The sequence below is a fragment of the Ranitomeya variabilis genome, chromosome 1, assembly GCF_051348905.1.
Source record: "Ranitomeya variabilis isolate aRanVar5 chromosome 1, aRanVar5.hap1, whole genome shotgun sequence".
NCBI lineage: Eukaryota > Metazoa > Chordata > Amphibia > Anura > Dendrobatidae > Ranitomeya > Ranitomeya variabilis.
In genome coordinates, this window is record NC_135232.1 from 332,581,470 (window position 1) to 332,602,390 (window position 20,921).

At 48.3% G+C, this 20,921-nt stretch overlaps 1 protein-coding gene across 1 annotated transcript in view; it reads left to right on the forward strand.

Annotated features, from left to right (window-relative positions):
• Window positions 1-223: 223 nt before the first annotated feature.
• CIROP (ciliated left-right organizer metallopeptidase) overlaps window positions 224-20,921 on the forward strand; it is a 99,787-nt gene continuing 79,089 nt past the window's right edge. Inside the window, exon 1 of the mRNA XM_077298954.1 lies at window positions 224-302. Coding sequence (XP_077155069.1) covers window positions 260-302 — 43 coding nt within the window. The 5' untranslated portion in view covers window positions 224-259. The remainder of the gene's footprint in view (window positions 303-20,921) is intronic.

The window sequence follows — 20,921 nt, forward strand, 5'->3', positions numbered from 1 at the left end:
GGCAGAAACGAGAGACACAGGATACAGCAACACAGGACCTGGCAACTCAGCAGCAAGACACTAACTGAGAAAGTACATGCTCAGATGTCCCCCTAGGGGTGGGGAAGCCTTAAGTACCTGAGGCCTCTTGGCAATTGGTTATGGACACCTTAGGAAGGTGCACACAGTCACTATAAGAAACAAACAGGAAGTGCCGGGGCCACCACCCTAAGCATACAGCCAAGAAGCATGCAACAAGCAAGGACATGAGGCCCAGAGCATGGAGCCGGCAGAGGACAGAACTCACAGCATTGCCCGGAGGGGTAAGTAAGATGGTGTATCTGCCTGATGGGAGATGGAAAGCCATGCAGCGATGCCGGCAGGGACATTACAGATGCGTTGCAGAGTGTACATTAATGTGAAAAAAATGAACATTTTTTAATTTAACAAATGGCTGCAATGAAACAGAGTAAAAAATTTAAAGGTGTCTGAATACTTTCCGTACCCACTGTAGATCAATAAATAAATAAATTTGAAAGCTTCTCCTACAGTATATGTTACAAGATTAATCACAAAGAGCACATAGACTGCACACCAATAACATTTGTGTGTTGCCTGACTTGGTATTTTGTGTTATTTAGTGTGTCTTGTCTTGTCTTGTATGTATTTATTTGTTTTATTATGTTTATAGTTTACTTCCTTACTTTCAAGATTTTTTTACCATTATTTCTTCTTTTATTGCATTTATTCATTAGCTGTCATTCTGTATACCTGCATTCTGATTATCCACAGGTATTTCTTAACAATCCTTTATTATAATGGGTACGTGTTGTATTCATAGAACATGTGGATATTTTATACAGATTTATTTTTCATCTGTTGTGTTTTGACCTTTGACCCAAACCTACAATGTAATTTAGTTTTCCTATTCTATCATATAAGGACTCACATATCATTGGTGGAACCTGTGCAGCTGCAGCGGAGCCCAAGATGTAAGGGTATGTTTCCACGGTAAGTAAACGCTGCTTGTTTGACGCTGCAGCGTCAAACAAGCAGCGTCCAGATGTTCCAGCATAGTGGAGGGGATTTAATGAAATCCCGTCTCCACTATGCGTGGAAACCCGCACGCGGCGGCCCTGCGACTCCGGACATGCTGCGCGTCTTTTCAGATCGCAGCATGTCCGTACACCTTGCGGGGACGCAGCGTCCCCGCAAGGCATATCACAGGGCCCTATGGCGAGGGGTGCGATGATCCCGGATGTGTACTGTACACATCCGGCACCATCGCGTCCCAGAAAGGGGGCGGGGCTTAGCGCCGAGCGGCTTCGCCGCTGCGGCGATACCGCCGGCCATCCTGACAGTGGAGACATAGCCAAAGACTATCCAAAGCAGGTGCAATTTAGCATTTTTAGGAGCTATTGGGCTGTAGAGGACCTATATATTGTTCTTGCACAGGGGCCCTTTTCTGTCTGCGTCCGCCAGTGCTATCATGTATAGAAATTTCTATTTGTTACTGTAATACTGTATGGCCTGAGCAGAGGCGTAGCTAGGGTTTTAGCTTAGGGGTGTGAAAAATCTGAGTGGGCCCCTAACCAGGTACCCCTGACTACAGCTATGTGGTGCACCCTAATTGTGAGCATAGAGGAACATCAGCAGATGACCGCACTCTGACTGAAAAAACCATCTATAGACAAAAACAAACACTGATATTACTATATGGAGACCATGTAGTGGTAGATACCAGTCTTGCAGACCATATAAAAGATCACTGGACAGTTTTAGATGGTGACTTACAGCTGATGGTCTTTCTTATGGAGTTGTTCACTTTTCCCATCTTTTCCATCTGGCCCAGAGCAACGTAAGAACTTCTCCAGCCAGGACTTGTCTGCAGAGATTACAACAAAGACACATCATATGTCTCACATTTCCAGCACCGTCCATATCTATTCCCAACCTGCACAAGCTAATCATCCTGCTGATACCCCAATACTGAGCCGCTGCTGCCATATGTGTCCCTATTACTGCACCTGATACCCCAATACTGAGCCCCTGCTGCCGTATGTGTCCCTTTTACTGCCCCGGATACCCCAATACTAAGCCGCTGCTGCCGTATGTGTCCCTATTACTGCACCTGATACCCCAATAGTGAGCCACTGCTGCCATATGTGTCCCTATTACTGCCCCTGATATCCCAATACTGAGCCGCTGCTGCCGTATGTGTCCCTATTACTGCACCTGCTGTGTAGTACAATAATGGTGCCACCCCACATAATAATGCCACCACTGAGCCCCTTACACAGTAATAATGACTCCTTTATGCTCTCTAGATAATAAAATTCACCCCTAGAAAACACTAATGCCCTGTGCTAGTGCCCTCCACATTTTGTCCCTAAAAAGTAATAATACCACATATGAAATTTTGATGGTCTCAGTGCTCTGAGTGCCCCAATAACAATCATGTTTAAGTGCCCACTTAACATTTAATAATGTCCCCTAAGTAGCCTCCATGTACAGCTTGACTATACACAGTATGGTGGGCCCACAGCTTTCCTATACACAGTATAATGCCCCTACAGCTCCCCTATACACAATGATTCCACAGCTTCCCTATGCACAGTATGATGTCCCCACTGCTCCCCTATACACAGTATGATGAGCCCACAGCTTTTCTATATACAGCATAATGCCCCCACAGCTCCCCTATAGACAATATTATGATCCCACAGCTTCCCTATACACAATATGATGATCCCACAGCTTCGCTATACACAGTATAATGCCCCCACAGCTCCCCTATACAAAACACAGTATAAGGCCGGCGTCACACTCAGCGTATAAAAATACGGTCTGTATTTTACGGCCGTAATACGCCACAAAAGTAAAAAAATGGTTATCCGTAAGTACTCCGTAGGCAGGGTGTGGCAGCGTATTTTGCGCATGGCATCCTCCGTATGTAATCCGTATGGCATCCGTACTGCGATATTTTCTCGCAGGCTTGCAAAACCGACATACCGACATACGGACATACAATGGATCCATGTGCTCAAAAAATCATAAAAACATATGTACTGTTATATATATATATATATATATATATATATATATATATATATATATATATATATATATATTAATATTTCATACAGCGCTAGATAGCTTAAAAGCCGGTAATTCAATTGTCGGCTTTTGCTATCTCCTTCCTAAACCCGACATGATATGAGACATGGTTTACATACAGTAAACCATCTCATATCCCTCTTTTTTTTTGCATATTCCACACTACTGTTAGTAGTGTGTATGTGCAAAATTTGGGCGCTCTAGCTATTAAATGTAAGGGTTAAATCGCGGAAAAAATTGGCGTGGGCTCCCGCGCAATTTCCTCCGCCAGAATGGTAAAGCCAGTAACTGAGGGCAGATATTAATAGCCTGGAGAGGGTCCATGGTTATTGCCCCCCCCCGGCTAAAAACATCTGCCCCCAGCCACCCCAGAAAAGGCACATCTGGAAGGTGCGCCTATTCTGGCACTTGGCCACTCTCTTCCCACTCCCGTGTAGCGGTGGGATATGGGGTAATGAAGGGTTAATGTCACCTTGCTATTGTAAGGTGACATTAAGCCAGATTAATAATGGAGAGGCGTCAATTATGACACCTATCCATTATTAATCCAATAGTATGAAATGGTTAAAAAACACACACACACACACACACACACACACATTATTACAAAGTATTTTAATGAAATAAATACACAGGTTGTTGTAATATTTTATTATACTGGTAATCCACCTGAAGACCCTCGTTCTGTAAAAAAGGTAAAATAAAAAAAACAACAATATCCCATACCTTCCGATGATCTGTAATGTCCCACGATGTAAATCCATCTGAAGGGGTTAAAACATTTTACAGCCAGGAGCTCTGCTATAATGCAGCTGTGCTCCTGTCTGTAAAACCCCGGGGAATGAATGGAATGTAGGTCAATGACCTGTAGTTACCTTCAGTCGTGGTGATGCGCCCTCTGCTGGATGTCCTCATATGAACTCGAGCCTGGGAAAATATTCTGAAAAGTTCCCAGGCTCGAGTTCATATGAGGCTGGGGGCAGATGTTTGTAGCCAGGGGGGCCAATAACCATGGACCCTCTCCAGGCTATTAATATCTGCCCTCAGTCACTGGCTTTACCATTCTGGCAGAGAAAATTGCACGGGAGCCCACACCAATTTTTTCCGCGATTTAACCCTTAAATTTAATAGCTAGAGCGCCCAAATTTTGCACATACACACTACTAACATTAGTAGTGTGGAATATGCAAAAAAAGGGATATGAGATGGTTTACTGTATGTAAACCATGTCTCATATCATGTCGGGTTTAGGAAGGAGATAGCAAAAGCCGGCAATTGAATTACTGGCTTTTAAGCTATCTAGCGCTGTATGAAATATTAATATATATACATATATACACGCCCCCTTGAGGAAGCGAGATTTATTCTCGCGAAATGCCCGTCGGGGAGAGAGGTCGTTTCCTGGACTGATCCTAACACACTATGGGTAATTAACCGTTTACTTTACTATCTTCATGGGCAGCTCTTGCTTACATGTTATGTGTGGCATTTTTTAGTTGGCTGAAACCAATTGAATCGTTATAAGGAGGATATTCCTTCCTCTTTCTAGCACATGCGTAATTAGGAGTTCCTTTTGTTTCATGTCCACAATTATAGCCACTTGTAAGTAAAAATTGCTTTTTGCTGCCCATTCTAGTCCATGATAACGACTTCTTTGCGTTGATAACATCAGGATCACACTATTATTCCTTTCTATTCTTTCATGCAAATATATAATCTATATGATATAAGTAATGAAATCCTTTTGTCGATGTTTTTTACTTAATAAACGATATTTTTATATGAAAAACTCTAGTTTCTCCTATATTTAAATATGCCATAATTGAGTTAGTATACTAGTATACGTATATTTATTTACATTTCTACATAGCTGGTTCTTTTTATATATATATATATATATATATATATATATATATATATATATACATATATGTGTCTCACTGACATTATGTATGTATATATATATATATATATATATATATATATATATATATATATATATATATACCCTGTAAGACTATTCTTACTGAGTTGGGGGGTGTTGGGGGACACTCGCTTGGCCGCGATATTCAGCACACGGGCACGGGTTTTAAAAAACAAAACAGTCCATACGGTTTATTACGGTGTCATAAACCGGGCTATGCACAGTTCCTTATGTACATTTCATGAAACACAACAGGCACCAACTGGTGCTATTAACTTGCAGCTTTAAACACTTCATTTACGGCTTTGACTCACGGACACCAAACCTGCTGGATCTCTCACTTCGTCCAGTTATCATGGGTGTCCGTACGCCGAACAGTTCACCAATGTCCCAAGTCACAAACCGCACATGTGACTCCGGGTCGTGGTCTCTACACACGCTGAACCTCACTCCGTTCAGTTGCCGTGGGTGACCACACAGTTCATAGAACTTCACAAGCACTAACAGTCTGTATAGTACCTGACGGGAGCTCCTGCTCCACCTGCTGACTCCTTGTCAGTCCACTCCTCCTGGGGAAACTGCCTTACGGGGTTCACCAACTTGCCTGGCCGGCACACATCAGTCAGTCCAGAGCCACCGAAGGCTGGTAGCTTCCCCAGGTTCCACTGTGTCCTGCTCAGGGATCCGGTCCTCCTCCCAGGACCTCCCACGCCAGCAGGTGCTCTCCAGGAAGCCTCCTCCCAGGTCTTCCAACACAGGAGCACACACAGGCCCACAGGAACCATACACAGGACCATACACAGGGCCCTCGGGACCTTCACCACTCAGGTCCACTCACTGGAACCACACAGGAACATGTGACCCACACCCTGGTCACGTTATGTACCTGTAACCACACCCACAGTAATGGATCACATGGATGGTCACGTGATCCTGACATCACTGCAGGTCTATTCTCACGGCCTCAATACAACTCCGTGCACATACCGGGGAGACCATGCAGCGCCCCCTACCTGTTACAGGGGTCACTGCATCACATATCCCCCCCCTCTGTTCAAACTTGTGGGGTTGAACACCTGTCATACACGTGGGGTCACGAGACATGTCACGCGCGTTACCTTGCCCTATCAGTCGAGGGAACCGTCTCAGTCGGTTTTGGGCATCACATACAATCGTCCAGTTGTTGAGTTTACCCCGCCCCCAGCGGTCAATGTGTATGTTTTGAGTTTGTCCTCAAGCCACCATCTATTTGTGTCAACAGACCTTTGGTCACCACATTTTTCCTGTACGCCCCGTCACCCGACTTTCCTCTCCACGGCCGGCACCCACGGTTGGTGCGGTCATGAGTCCCACTGACGGTCAAGCCGACTGTCTGGTCTGAGTCGGACCCACTTAGTACACGACAGGAACTACTACTTGCAGATTCTCGACGTTCTTGCCTTGCTGAAAGTCTCCGGCTACCTGTCATTTCATTATTTGGAGGGTCCCTTCTGTTCCCTTTTCCTTGGGAAGAAGGCGGCCGCCACCTCATGTTCTGCAGCTGTTTATTGACCTGCCGTCTGTACAGTCTTAGCTGCTCTATTTCTCTCAGGTATGCCACGCGATATCTCAGGAGCATCCGGATATTCCCTAGACTCTCCTTGGACCCGACAACCAGGAATGACACCATCCCATCTTCACCCACCTGGGCCTCGTCATCAGCCGGAATCCTCAGTCTCTTCACACCGGATATATCCACCATCTCCTGCATCACTTTCCCAAATCTGCCAATGAGCTTCGCTACTAGAGCTTTGGGCACTTGGACTGTGTCCTCTACCAAGCCCAGACGACTTTGAGCTTTCCTGGCTTGCTCCAAACGTAGAGTGGCCTCACCATTCCTCAACAGGATCATCTGCTTCGTGTGGAGGCACTGTAGGTGCATGTCCCTCAGGACAGCCACCCTCTTCACTGTGACTTCCTTAGTAGACAGTATCACCAACTGTTTCGTCTCCAGTGCCCAGTGCCCACTACACGCTTACACTGCCTTTTTAAAGGCCTCAGGCACACCCTCGCGGGTACATGCATCTTGCGCCTCTACGGGTACATCTATCACACACTTGAAGAGCGGAGTCTCACTTTCTTCAAGAACAGATGGCTCCTGCCTTGCCATGGACCTTTCCATCAAGACACCTGTCACAACCGGGTGACCATCTTGTTCTGCTTTTAGCGCCAACTCCTCTTCAGCTTTACCCTCATTACCACTCTGGTACTGGCACGAGAAGTCTGCGACCACCACCTCTTTTCCTTGTAGAGGGCCTTTTAGTGCTTCTCTAAGCACTACAATGTCTTCCTTTAGGGTCTGATACACACTTTGCCATCTGAACAGGTGACCTCTGAGCTCAGATACTTCCTTCTCCAGCTCATCCACTCTGCGCTCAGCCGCTTGTCTCAGGACCCTTTCTCGTTCGACATGGTCGTTCACCGTCTATATAACCAATTCTATTTCGCTTCTCCCATCCTCTGGATTGGTGAAACATCCATCACTTGAGGAGGTATTTACTTCCGGCACCATTTCCTTGGTGTCCTCCTCCACTTCTGCACCCTCCGACTCTGCACTGTCAGGGTCGGCCCTCTCTTGGGTCTCAGCGGTGACATCATTAGGTTCATCCCTTTTCCCTGGGACTTCAGAGTACTTCATACACCCCAGGTCCTCAGCATCTTCCGTCAATTCCTCACACGGAACAACCGGTTCAGCCCCTTTGGCTCTTTTACGTCTCCGGCGCCGGGAGGAAGAATTGCCTGAGTCAACCTTATTACACTCTTTTCCACTGGCATCACCGTCTGAATGGGAGTCACCACCATCCGTCACCACAGGTCCTGGACCCCGTCCTCCACCCGTCACCACAGGTCCTGGACCCCGTCCTCCACCCGTCACCACAGGTCCTGGACCCCGTCCTCCACCCGTCACCACAGGTCCTGGACCCCGTCCTCCACCCGTCACCACAGGTCCTGGACCCCGTCCTCCACCCGTCACCACAGGTCCTGGACCCCGTCCTCCACCCGTCACCACAGGTCCTGGACCCCGTCCTCCACCCGTCACCATGGCACATGCGCTTGTTACTGGCCATAACTTGTCACAGTCACCCCCAGAGTCTGTGTCACACTCCACAGTACGATGACCCCGTAAGTCACTCTCTGTCTGGGTGTCAGCTCCACTTGTTTTATCCACCAGACCACTACCAGTCGTATTGTGGCACACTTCAGGTGACGTCAGGTCAGTTAGTTGGGCAGACGCACCTTTACCTCTGGTCACCAACATGTCTGACCTTACAACTTTGGGAGGAACTAATGCTAACGTTGTGTCACTAGGTTGGGCCCGTTCACCATATCCCTTGGTCAGGCCTACCTTAGGACTATCAACTCTAGGGGGCGCATTCTCAACATTACTACCTCCCATCCACATTATATCCACAAACACGTCACCCTTTTCCCAGAATGCTTCCAAATCTTGTCCTATTACCATAGGACACGGCAAGTCCGAGACTACAGCCACCTCATGGTATGTGGAAACCCCAGCTGCGACAACGTAGAGAGTGGCTACCTGAAGACGTTTAGTGTCCCCAGGTGACACAGAACTCCCTGGAAGGGTTCTCAGCAAAGACGCTTCTCTGCCCGGGTCTATCAATCCCCGCACACACTCTCCATCCAGCCAAAAAGGACACAGTCATGACTCCTCACTGATTGTCGCCCCTTTTTGGCTCCGCCCCCTTTTGGGGCAAGTGCTGTGCTTTTTGACACCACCCCTGTCCGGGATTCAGCCCCCCTTCAGGATTCCACCCCTTTTTGGGCCATTACCCCTGTTCGGGTTACTGCCCCTTTTTGGGTCTCCGCCCCCTTTTGGGCAACCATCTCCATTTGGGGTCACCGCTCACTATTAGGGATACTCCCCACCCTGGGATACACCCCGTGGACTTCCCCACGGCACTCAGGCCCCAGTTCGCACAGTACACCCCTTTGTCTCTGGGCTTGTACTGGCCCTTTAAGAGTCAGCACAACTTGGAAAAAAGGGAGAGAAAAAAAAAAAAATTATTATTTTTTTTTTCTTCTTTTATATGTCACTTCACCAGCTCCTGCTGGTACTGCCACAGCTCCCGCTGCAGTCACATACAACCGACACCTCCGGCTGCCAACCACAAGCCACCGCAGCTCCGCCTGCTGTGGAACCTCTTGCTGCCACTGCAGCTACGCTCCACAAGGGCTCTACCGCCGACTTCGTGGACCCGCCAACCGACAGGACGCCGCTTGTCCCCTTCGTAACCCCGCCGAGTTACAGCCAGACACTTGTCAGCTTCGTAACCCCGCCGAGTTACAGCCAGACGCTTGTCAGCTTCGTAACCCCGCCGAGTTACAGCCAGACGCACTCTTCGTGGCCCCGCCGAGCCACAGCAATTAACTCCACGTGTGCCTTCGGGATCGCTGCCCGCATTCGAGCACCAAATGTAAGACTATTCCTACTGAGTGTGTTGGGGGACACTCGCTTGGCCGCGATATTCAGCACACGGGCACGGGTTTTAAAAAAACAAAACAGTCCATACGGTTTATTACGGTGTCATAAACCGGGCTATGCACAGTTCCTTATGTACATTTCATGAAACACAACAGGCACCAACTGGTGCTATTAACTTGCAGCTTTAAACACTTCATTTACGGCTTTGACTCACGGACACCAAACCTGCTGGATCTCTCACTTCGTCCAGTTATCATGGGTGTCCGTATGCCGAACAGTTCACCAATGTCCCAAGTCACAAACCGCACATGTGACTCCGGGTCGTGGTCTCTACACACGCTGAACCTCACTCCGTTCAGTTGCCGTGGGTGACCACACAGTTCATAGAACTTCACAAGCACTAACAGTCTGTATAGTACCTGACGGGAGCTCCTGCTCCACCTGCTGACTCCTTGTCAGTCCACTCCTCCTGGGGAAACTGCCTTACGGGGTTCACTAACTTGCCTGGCCGGCACACATCAGTCAGTCCAGAGCCACCGAAGGCCGGTAGCTTCCCCAGGTTCCACTGTGTCCTGCTCAGGGATCCGGTCCTCCTCCCAGGACCTCCCACGCCAGCAGGTGCTCTCCAGGAAGCCTCCTCCCAGGTCTTCCAACACAGGAGCACACACAGGCCCACAGGAACCATACACAGGACCATACACAGGGCCCTCAGGACCTTCACCACTCAGGTCCACTCACTGGAACCACACAGGAACATGTGACCCACACCCTGGTCACGTTATGTACCTGTAACCACACCCACAGTAATGGATCACATGGCTGGTCACGTGATCCTGACATCACTGCAGATCTATTCTCACGGCCTCAATACAACTCCGTGCACATACCGGGGAGACCATGCAGCGCCCCCTACCTGTTACAGGGGTCACTGCATCACAACCCCTATACTATGTGTAGACATTTATTTTAGCTATTCTATTCTAACCTGTCAGTGTAATTTTACTGTACACCGCACTGAATTACCGGCTTTCCTATAGAACACCGCTGCGTATTTCTCGCAAGTCACACTGATGGCCTGTGTGTAATCCGTATTTTTCTCGCCCCCATAGACTTTCATTGGCGTATTTTTTGCGCAATACGGTGACAAACGCAGCATGCTGCGATTTTGTACGGCCGTAGAAAGCCGTATAATACGGATCAGTAAAATACGGCTGATAGGAGCTGGGGCATAGAGAAGCATTGTACCGTATGCAATCCGTATTTTCAGCACCTCTCTTACGTCCGTAAAACACGCTAGTGTGAGGCCGGCCTAATAGTTAATAGTGTTCTGACACCATGCGTTGCCTGCACTGAGAGTCATGATGCCAGGAGGAAATTAACTTCATTCCTCACTGCAGCCTAGGGAGCGGCGCGGATACGGTTTCAGTCACAGCAGCTGTAACTGCGCCTCTTAGGGTATGTGCACACGTTGCGGATAACATTGCGAACTTTTCCGTTCGGATTCTGCAAAATCCGCAGGTAAAAACACCCTGCGTTTTACCTGCGGATTCCCAGCGGATTTACTGTGGATTTTGTGCAGATTTCGCCTGCGTTTTTACACCTGTGGAATTTTATATGCTGCGAAAAATACAACGCAGCGTTTCTGCGCTGTATATTTCGCAGCATGTGCACTGCGGATTTTGTCTTCCATAGGTTTACATGGTACTGTAAACCTGATGGAAATCCGCTGCGGATCTGCAATGTGTGCACATAGCCTTAAAGCGCCACTCCAGCGGTGAAATAACAAAAAATGCTGCAGTGATGCTTTAAATTTGATGCAGCTCATGGCTTACCCAGCTGGTAAGTATAATATGCCCCCTACCTCCCCTTCCCAGAGAACAACTATTACATGTGATGGATTGCATATAGTCTCTTAACAAAACCGTATAAAAATCAGCCCCCCAGTGTTGTTGCGCCTCACCCACCTCAGACCTCACAATACTCTTATCTTCTCACATTCACCCCCCAGTGCCCTGTCCCCCTCCCCCACCTAAGCCCCCACAATACCCCCATCCTCTCACATTTACCCCCCAGTGACTGACATGCCTATCAATTTAATACCTTTTATTATAGTGCTTTGGCACAAAGCACTATATTGTTATTCCATCGTGGTAAACTTCTTATTATTATTATTCAGTCCGCAGTTAATGCGGCCCGAACCGCTTCACTCACAGACTCCAGTGAGGTGTCATTTCGAAGCCAGCGTCCCCAAGAGGTGTGCTAAGTATTTTTCGTGTCGATCGGATTTGTAGTTTTGGCGCAACTTGCGTTTGAAAAAAGTGTCTCAATGCATTTCAATAGGGAAATTTCCCCATACGTTTATAATGGGCTGGTTTCTGAGGCAATTTCTAAAAATAACTGCCACCTGGCACCTGGCTGATTAGCTCATTGATATGCGCAGTCAGACACAGTTACTATGCCAACGCCTACGAACTGTACCAAGACACAGTTTTGTCAGATAATATCAGCTCTTAAAGTGACAGCACAATTCCAAAGCACTCTCTGTAGTCTTATTATTATTACTAGATGGTGGCCCGATTCTAACTCATCGGGTATTTTAGAATATGCATGTCCACGTAGTATATTGCACAGCCACATAGTATACAGCGCGGAGCCGCGCAGCATACAGCGCAGAGTCGTGCAGCATACAGCGCAGAGCCACGCTACAGCGCAGAGCCGCGCAGCATACAGCGCAGAGCCACGTAGCATACAGCGCAGAGCCGCGCAGCATACAGCGCAGAGCCGTGTAGCATACAGCGCAGAGCCGCGCAGCATACAGCGCAGAGCCGCGTAGCATACAGCGCAGAGCCGCGCAGCATACAGCGCAGAGCCGCGCAGCTTACAGCGCAGAGCCGCGCAGCATACAGCGCAGAGCCGCGCAGCATACAGCGCAGAGCCGCGCAGCATACAGCGCAGAGCCACGCAGCATACAGCGCAGAGCCGCGCATTATACAGCGCAGAGCCGCCCAGTATACATCGCAGAGCCGCCCAGTATACAGCGCAGAGCCGCGCAGTATACAGCGCAGAGCCGCAGAGTATACAGCGCAGAGCACCGCAGCATACAGCGCAGAGCCCCGCAGCATACAGCGCAGAGCCGCGCAGCATACAGCGCAGAGCCGCGCATTATACAGCGCAGAGCCAAGCAGTATACAGCGCAGAGCCACGCAGTATACAGCGCAGAGCCACGCAGTATACAGCGCAGAGCCACGTAGTTATACTGCCCAGTCACGTAGTATATTGTCCAGTCACATAGTATACTGCATATCCCTGTTAAAAAAAAAAAGAATTAAAATAAAAAATAGTTACATACTCACCTCCTGGAGCGGCCGGTACCTGATGCTTGTTGCACCTCCTAGAGCGGCCGGTACACGATGCTTGTTGCACCTCCTGGAGCGGCCGGTACCCGATGTTTGTTGCTCGCTCCGGTCCCAAGAGTGCATTGCGGTCTCACGAGATGATGACGTAGCGGTGTCGTGAGACCACACGTCATCATCTCGCGAGACCGCAATGCATGCAGCGGTGACCGGGGCGTCGCGCGGAGCGGGAAAAGCCGGTTCCTGATCCGGAGGGTCCACCGGAGGATGAGTATGTAACTATTTTTTATTTTTTTAAATTATTTTTAACATTAGATATTTTTACTATTCATGCTGCATAAGCAGCATCAATAGTAAAAAGGTGGTCACACAGGGTTAATAGCAGCGTTAACTGAGTGCGTTACACCGCGGTCAACGCTGCCATTAACCCTGTGTGAGCGCTGACCGGGGGGGAGTATGCGGGCGCCGGGCAGTGAGTGCGGGGAGTAAGGAGCGGCCATTTTCTTCCGTACTGTGCGCGTCGCTGATTGGTCGCGGCAGCTATGACAGGCAGCTGCCGAGACCAATCAGCGAACGAATAACGGTGACAGAAAGACGGAAGTGCCCTTAGGCAATTATATAGTAGATTACCCCGCTCACCAATTCGGACCCCGAGTGGCCCCACCCACCAAATCGGACCCCGAGTGGCCCCACCCACCAAATCGGACCCTGAGGTGCCCAGCCCACCAAATCGGTCCCTGAGGTGCCCCGCCCACCGAATCGGACCCAGAGTGACCCCGCCCACCGAATCGGACCCAGAGTGACCGCGCCCACAAAATCAGACCCAGATTGACCCAACCCACCAAACCAGACCGCCTGAGGGGCACCCAAGTGTGATAGTCTTGCAGGGGCAGCCCGTGCACCATTCCAAAGCACTATCTGTAGTTCCTTCAGGAAATACCCATCTAGTTACCAATGACATTTGCAGCAGGACCAGGAAGTATCTGAGTGAAATGCAGGTGGGCACTAGGACCCAGCGTGCCTGCCCTAAGCCAATCCCAGCCTGCACACAGAGGGAAGAAACCTGCAGCCTGGGAGAAGCTCCTGAGGTCGGTCAGCATCAGCACAATACAGTGCAGAAGGGAGATGTGCAACTGGCCACTGTCCGACCAGCATGCAGAGTCTCCGTCAGGCAGGGGAGCAGACATTTTACTGCTCTCCTCCTGTGCTGTATTGTGCCTCATCACGGAAGTGGCAGTGCCGGCTCCCAGTGGGCCCCTTCATGTGACAGGGCCTGGGGCGAAGGCCCCCTCTGTAGCTACGCTACTGGGCCTGAGGAAGAATTTGATCAGGGCTGGAATGTGCAGCCAAGTTAGCTTGAATAAAACGGATATTATAGTTCTGCCTATCTTAAAGGGGTTGTCCACCTTTGAGGATATTTTGTTCCTTACTTAAATTAGGGCTAAAAATAATTTTTGCAATTGGTTCATTAAAAATGTTGCATTGTTTGCTTCCTGCTGCAGCTGTATTACTCAGTTTATTGCCAGCTGCAGAATGAGGTAACTGGATCCGCCACATTATCCTTATTTTATTAAATATGTTGGGGACATGATTTTGTGGCACTTACTACTATATAGGTATGACAGGTTGTCCTGCTCTTGTTAGTTCAGCTTTCCTCTCAGACTGTACAGCTCTCTGGTCCATAAAATGGCTGCTGGTGGAGGAGCATGTGACCTGACATGTCCATCAGCCTCATCCAATAGAAAAGAAGTATTGTCATGTGAGGTTTTCAATTGGACAAGACTGATGGACAGCTCTGGTCACATGATCTGAGCCAACCTCTGATGTGAGGTAAAACACTTGTTATAGAGCTCGGTCCAACGTTTTCCTGTCTGTTCTCTTCCCTGCTGTCCAATCCCCTTTCCTTTATAATTTTATTATTATTTATAGACATTACTTCTATCAGATGATATTAGTCATTCATAGTATATCCTGTACATATGACTAGGGTTGAGCGAAACGGGTCGGCAATTTTCAGAAGTCGCCGACTTTTGGCAAAGTCGGGTTTCATGAAACCCGACCCGACCCCTGTGTGGGGTCGGCCATGAAGTCGGCGATCTTCTGAATCTGGAATCGGAATTCCGATACCGATTCCCGATATGTTTAAGATATCGGGAATTGGTATCGGAATTCAGATTTAAGTGTAAAATAAAGAATTAAAATAAAAAATATCGCTATACTTACCCTCTGACGGGCCCTGGTACTAACCGGGAACCTTCCTTCCTTAGAATCAGCCTTCCATGACCTTGCGGTGACGTCACGGTGACGTCGCGGCTTGTGATTGGTCCGAGGCCGCCCATGTGACCGGTCACATGGGTGGCCGCGGACCAATCACAAGCCGCGACGTCACCGTGACGTCACCGAAGGTCCTTGAAGGGCTGATTCTTAGGAAGGAAGGCTGCCAGAAAGAAGCCGAGGGTGAGTATATTCCTATTAGGTATATACTCACCCTCGGACATGCCCTGCTTCTTTCCGGCAGCCTTCCTTCCTAAGAATCAGCCCTTCAAGGACCTTCGGTGACGTCACGGTGACGTCGCGGCTTGTGATTGGTCCGCGGCCACCCATGTGACCGCTCGCGCGAGCGGTCACATGGGCGGCCTCGGACCAATCACAAGCCGCGACGTCACCGTGACGTCACCTGTCATGATCTCAATGGCAAGAGAACATAGCATAAGCATATATAGGAACTAGCTCTTGGAAGATGGGAACTGAGCTGACCATGAACTAAACCTAACGCACAACTAGCAGTGGCCGGGTAGCATGCCTACGTTGATTCTAGATGCCCAGCACCAGCCGGAGGACTAAATAAAGCTAGCAGAGGAAAATATTAGTCCTAGCTCACCTCTAGAGAAATACCCCGAAAGGAGACAGAGGCCCCCCACATGTATTGGCGGTGAGTTGAGATGAAATAACAAACGTAGTATGAAAATAGGTTTAGCAAATTTGAGGTCCACTTACTACATAGCAGAAGACAGAAAGGACACTTTCATGGTCAGCTGAAAACCCTATCAAAAACACCATCCAGAAATTACTTTAAAACTCTGGCATTAACTCATAACACCAGAGTGGCAATTCCTGTTCACAAGAGCTTTCCAGACACAGTAACGAAACTACAGCTGTGAACTGGAACCAAAATGCAAAAACAAACATGGACAAGAGTCCAACTTATCTAGTAGTTGTCTAGGAGCAGGAACAAGCACAGAGAGGCTTCTGATAACATTGTTGACCGGCAAGCAACTAACAGAGCAGCAAGGTTATATAGCGACTCCCACATCTTGATGGGAACAGGTGAACAGAGAAGATGAAGACACCAGTTCAATTCCACCAGTAGCCACCGGGGGAGCCCAGAATCCAAATTCACAACAGTACCCCCCCCTCAAGGAGGGGGCACCGAACCCTCACCAGAACCACCAGGGCGATCAGGATGGGCCCTATGAAAGGCACGAACCAGATCGGAGGCATGAACATCAGATGCATTCACCCAAGAATTATCCTCCTGGCCGTATCCCTTCCACTTGACCAGATACTGGAGTCTCCGTCTGGAAACACGAGAGTCTAAGATTTTCTCCACAACGTACTCCAACTCACCCTCAACCAACACCGGAGCAGGAGGCTCAACGGAAGGCACAACCGGTACCTCATACCTGCGCAATAATGACCGATGAAAAACGTTATGAATAGAAAAGGATGCAGGGAGGTCCAAACGGAAGGAAACAGGGTTAAGAATCTCCAATATCTTATACGGGCCGATAAACCGAGGCTTAAACTTAGGAGAAGAGACCCTCATAGGGACAAAACGAGAAGACAACCACACCAAATCCCCAACAGAAAGCCGAGGACCAACACGACGGTGGCGGTTGGCAAAAAGCTGAGTCTTCTCCTGGGACAACCTCAAATTGTCCACCACCTGCCCCCAGATCTGATGCAATCTCTCCACCACAGCATCCACTCCAGGACAATCCGAAGATTCCACCTGACCAGAGGAAAATCGAGGATGAAACCCCGAATTACAGAAAAACGGGGACACCAAAGTGGCAGAGCTGGCCCGATTATTGAGAGCGAACTCCGCCAATGGCAAAAAAGCAACCCAATCATCCTGGTCAGCAGACACAAAACACCTCAGATATGTCTCCAGGGTCTGATTAATCCGCTCGGTCTGGCCATTCGTCTGAGGATGGAAAGCGGACGAAAAAGATAAATCTATGCCCATCCTAGCACAGAATGCCCGCCAAAATCTAGACACGAATTGGGTCCCTCTGTCAGAAACGATATTCTCAGGAATACCATGCAAACGAACAACATTTTGAAAAAACAGAGGAACCAACTCGGAAGAAGAAGGTAACTTGGGCAGAGGAACCAAATGGACCATCTTAGAAAAACGGTCACACACCACCCAGATGACAGACATCTTCTGAGAAACAGGCAGATCTGAAATAAAATCCATCGAGATGTGCGTCCAAGGCCTCTTAGGAATAGGCAAGGGCAACAATAATCCACTAGCCCGAGAACAACAAGGCTTGGCCCGAGCACAAACGTCACAAGACTGCACAAAGCCTCGCACATCTCGTGACAGGGAAGGCCACCAGAAGGACCTTGCCACCAAATCCCTGGTACCAAAAATGCCAGGATGACCTGCCAACGCAGAAGAATGAACCTCAGAGATAACTCTACTGGTCCAATCATCAGGAACAAACAGTTTATCAGGTGGGCAACGATCAGGTCTATCCGCCTGAAACTCCTGCAAGGCCCGCCGCAGGTCTGGAGAAACGGCTGACAATACCACTCCATCCTTAAGGATACCTGTGGGCTCAGAGTTACCAGGCGAGTCAGGCTCAAAACTCCTAGAAAGGGCATCCGCCTTAACATTCTTAGAACCCGGTAGGTATGACACCACAAAATTAAACCGAGAGAAAAATAATGACCAGCGCGCCTGTCTAGGATTCAGGCGCCTGGCGGTCTCAAGATAAATCAAATTTTTGTGGTCAGTCAATACCACCACCTGATGTCTGGCCCCCTCAAGCCAATGGCGCCACTCCTCAAAAGCCCACTTCATGGCCAAAAGCTCCCGATTCCCAACATCATAATTCCGCTCAGCGGGTGAAAATTTACGGGAAAAGAAGGCACAAGGCCTCATCACGGAGCAGTCAGAACTTTTCTGCGACAACACTGCCCCAGCTCCGATCTCAGAAGCGTCGACCTCAACCTGAAAAGGTAGAGCAACATCAGGCTGACGCAACACAGGGGCAGAGGAAAAACGGCGCTTAAGCTCCCGAAAGGCCTCCACAGCATCAGGGGACCAATCAGCAACATCAGCACCCTTCTTAGTCAAATCGGTCAATGGCTTAGCAATATCCGAAAAACCAGCAATAAATCGACGATAAAAGTTAGCAAAGCCCAAAAATTTCTGAAGACTCTTAAGAGAAGAGGGCTGCGTCCAATCACAAATAGCTTGAACCTTGACAGGATCCATTTCAATGGAAGAGGGGGAAAAAATATATCCCAAAAAGGAAATCCTCTGTACCCCAAAAACACACTTAGAACCCTTCACACACAAAGAATTAGACCGCAAAACCTGAAAAACCCTCCTGACTTGCTGGACATGAGAGTCCCAGTCATCCGAAAAAATCAGAATATCATCCAGATACACAATCATAAATTTATCCAAATAATCGCGAAAAATATCATGCATAAAGGACTGGAAAACTGACGGAGCATTAGAAAGACCAAAAGGCATCACTAAATACTCAAAGTGGCCCTCGGGCGTATTAAATGCGGTTTTCCACTCATCCCCCTGCCTGATTCGCACCAAATTATACGCCCCACGAAGGTCAATCTTAGAGAACCACTTGGCCCCCTTTATGCGAGCAAACAAATCAGTCAGCAACGGCAATGGGTATTGATATTTAACAGTGATTTTATTCAAAAGCCGATAATCAATACATGGTCTCAAAGAGCCGTCTTTTTTTGACACAAAGAAAAAACCGGCTCCTAAGGGAGATGACGATGGACGAATATGTCCCTTTTCCAAGGACTCCTTTATATATTCTCGCATAGCAGCATGTTCAGGCACAGACAGATTAAATAAACGACCCTTTGGGTATTTACTACCCGGGATTAAATCTATGGCACAATCGCACTCTCGGTGCGGAGGTAACGAACCAAGCTTGGATTCTTCAAAGACGTCACGATAGTCAGACAGGAACTCAGGAATTTCAGAGGGAATGGATGATGAAATGGAAACCACAGGTACATCCCCATGAGCCCCCTTACATCCCCAGCTCAACACAGACATAGCTCTCCAGTCGAGGACTGGGTTGTGAGATTGCAGCCAAGGCAATCCTAGCACCAAATCATCATGTAGATTATACAGCACCAGAAAGCGAATAATCTCCTGGTGATCCGGATTAATACGCATAGTTACTTGTGTCCAGTATTGTGGTTTATTATTAGCCAATGGGGTGGAGTCAATCCCCTTCAGAGGAATAGGAGTCTCCAAAGGCTCTAAATCATACCCACAGCGTTTGGCAAAGGACCAATCCATAAGACTCAAAGCGGCGCCAGAGTCGACATAGGCGTCCGTGGTAATAGATGACAAAGAGCAAATCAGGGTCACAGATAGAATAAATTTAGACGGTAAGGTGCAAATGGAAACAGATTTACCAAGCTTTTTAGTGCGCTTAGAGCATGCTGATATAACATGAGTAGAATCACCACAATAGAAACACAACCCATTTTTCCGTCTAAAATTCTGCCGCTCGCTTCGGGACAGAATTCTATCACACTGCATACTCTCTGGCGACTTCTCAGTGGACACCGCCAGATGGTGCACTGGTTTGCGCTCCCGCAAACGCCTATCGATCTGAATAGCCATTGTCATGGACTCATTCAGACCCGCAGGCACAGGGAACCCCACCATAACATCCTTAATGGCATCAGAGAGACCCTCTCTGAAAGTCGCCGCCAGGGCGCACTCATTCCACTGAGTAAGCACAGACCATTTACGGAATCTTTGGCAGTAAATTTCCGCTTCATCTTGCCCCTGAGATAGGGACATCAAAGTTTTTTCTGCCTGAAGCTCCAAATGAGGTTCGTCATAAAGCAACCCCAAGGCCAGAAAAAACGCATCCACATTGAGCAACGCAGGATCCCCTGGTGTCAATGAAAAAGCCCAGTCTTGAGGGTCGCCCCGGAGCAAGGAAATCACAATCCTGACCTGCTGTGCAGGGTCTCCGGCAGAGCGAGATTTCAGGGACAAAAATAATTTGCAATTATTTCGAAAATTCTGAAACCCGGATCTATTCCCCGAGAAAAATTCCGGCAAAGGAATTCTCGGCTCAGATACAGGTGCATGACAAACAAAATCTTGCAAATTTTGTACCTTCGTGGCGAGATTATTCAAACCTGCAGTTACACTCTGAAGATCCATTACAAACAGGTGGACACAGAGCCATTCAAGGGTTAAGAGGAGGTAAGAAGCAGCTAGACAGCAATTAAGGGCTAGGCAGCAAAACTCTGAGGGGAAAAAAAAAAAAAAAAAAATTTCCCTTCAACACTTCTTTTTCTCCTGCTTCAGCCCAAACAATTAACACTTTAAGGGCCGGTCAAACTGTCATGATCTCAATGGCAAGAGAACATAGCATAAGCATATATAGGAACTAGCTCTTGGAAGATGGGAACTGAGCTGACCATGAACTAAACCTAACGCACAACTAGCAGTGGCCGGGTAGCATGCCTACGTTGATTCTAGATGCCCAGCACCAGCCGGAGGACTAAATAAAGCTAGCAGAGGAAAATATTAGTCCTAGCTCACCTCTAGAGAAATACCCCGAAAGGAGACAGAGGCCCCCCACATGTATTGGCGGTGAGTTGAGATGAAATAACAAACGGAGTATGAAAATAGGTTTAGCAAATTTGAGGTCCACTTACTACATAGCAGAAGACAGAAAGGACACTTTCATGGTCAGCTGAAAACCCTATCAAAAACACCATCCAGAAATTACTTTAAAACTCTGGCATTAACTCA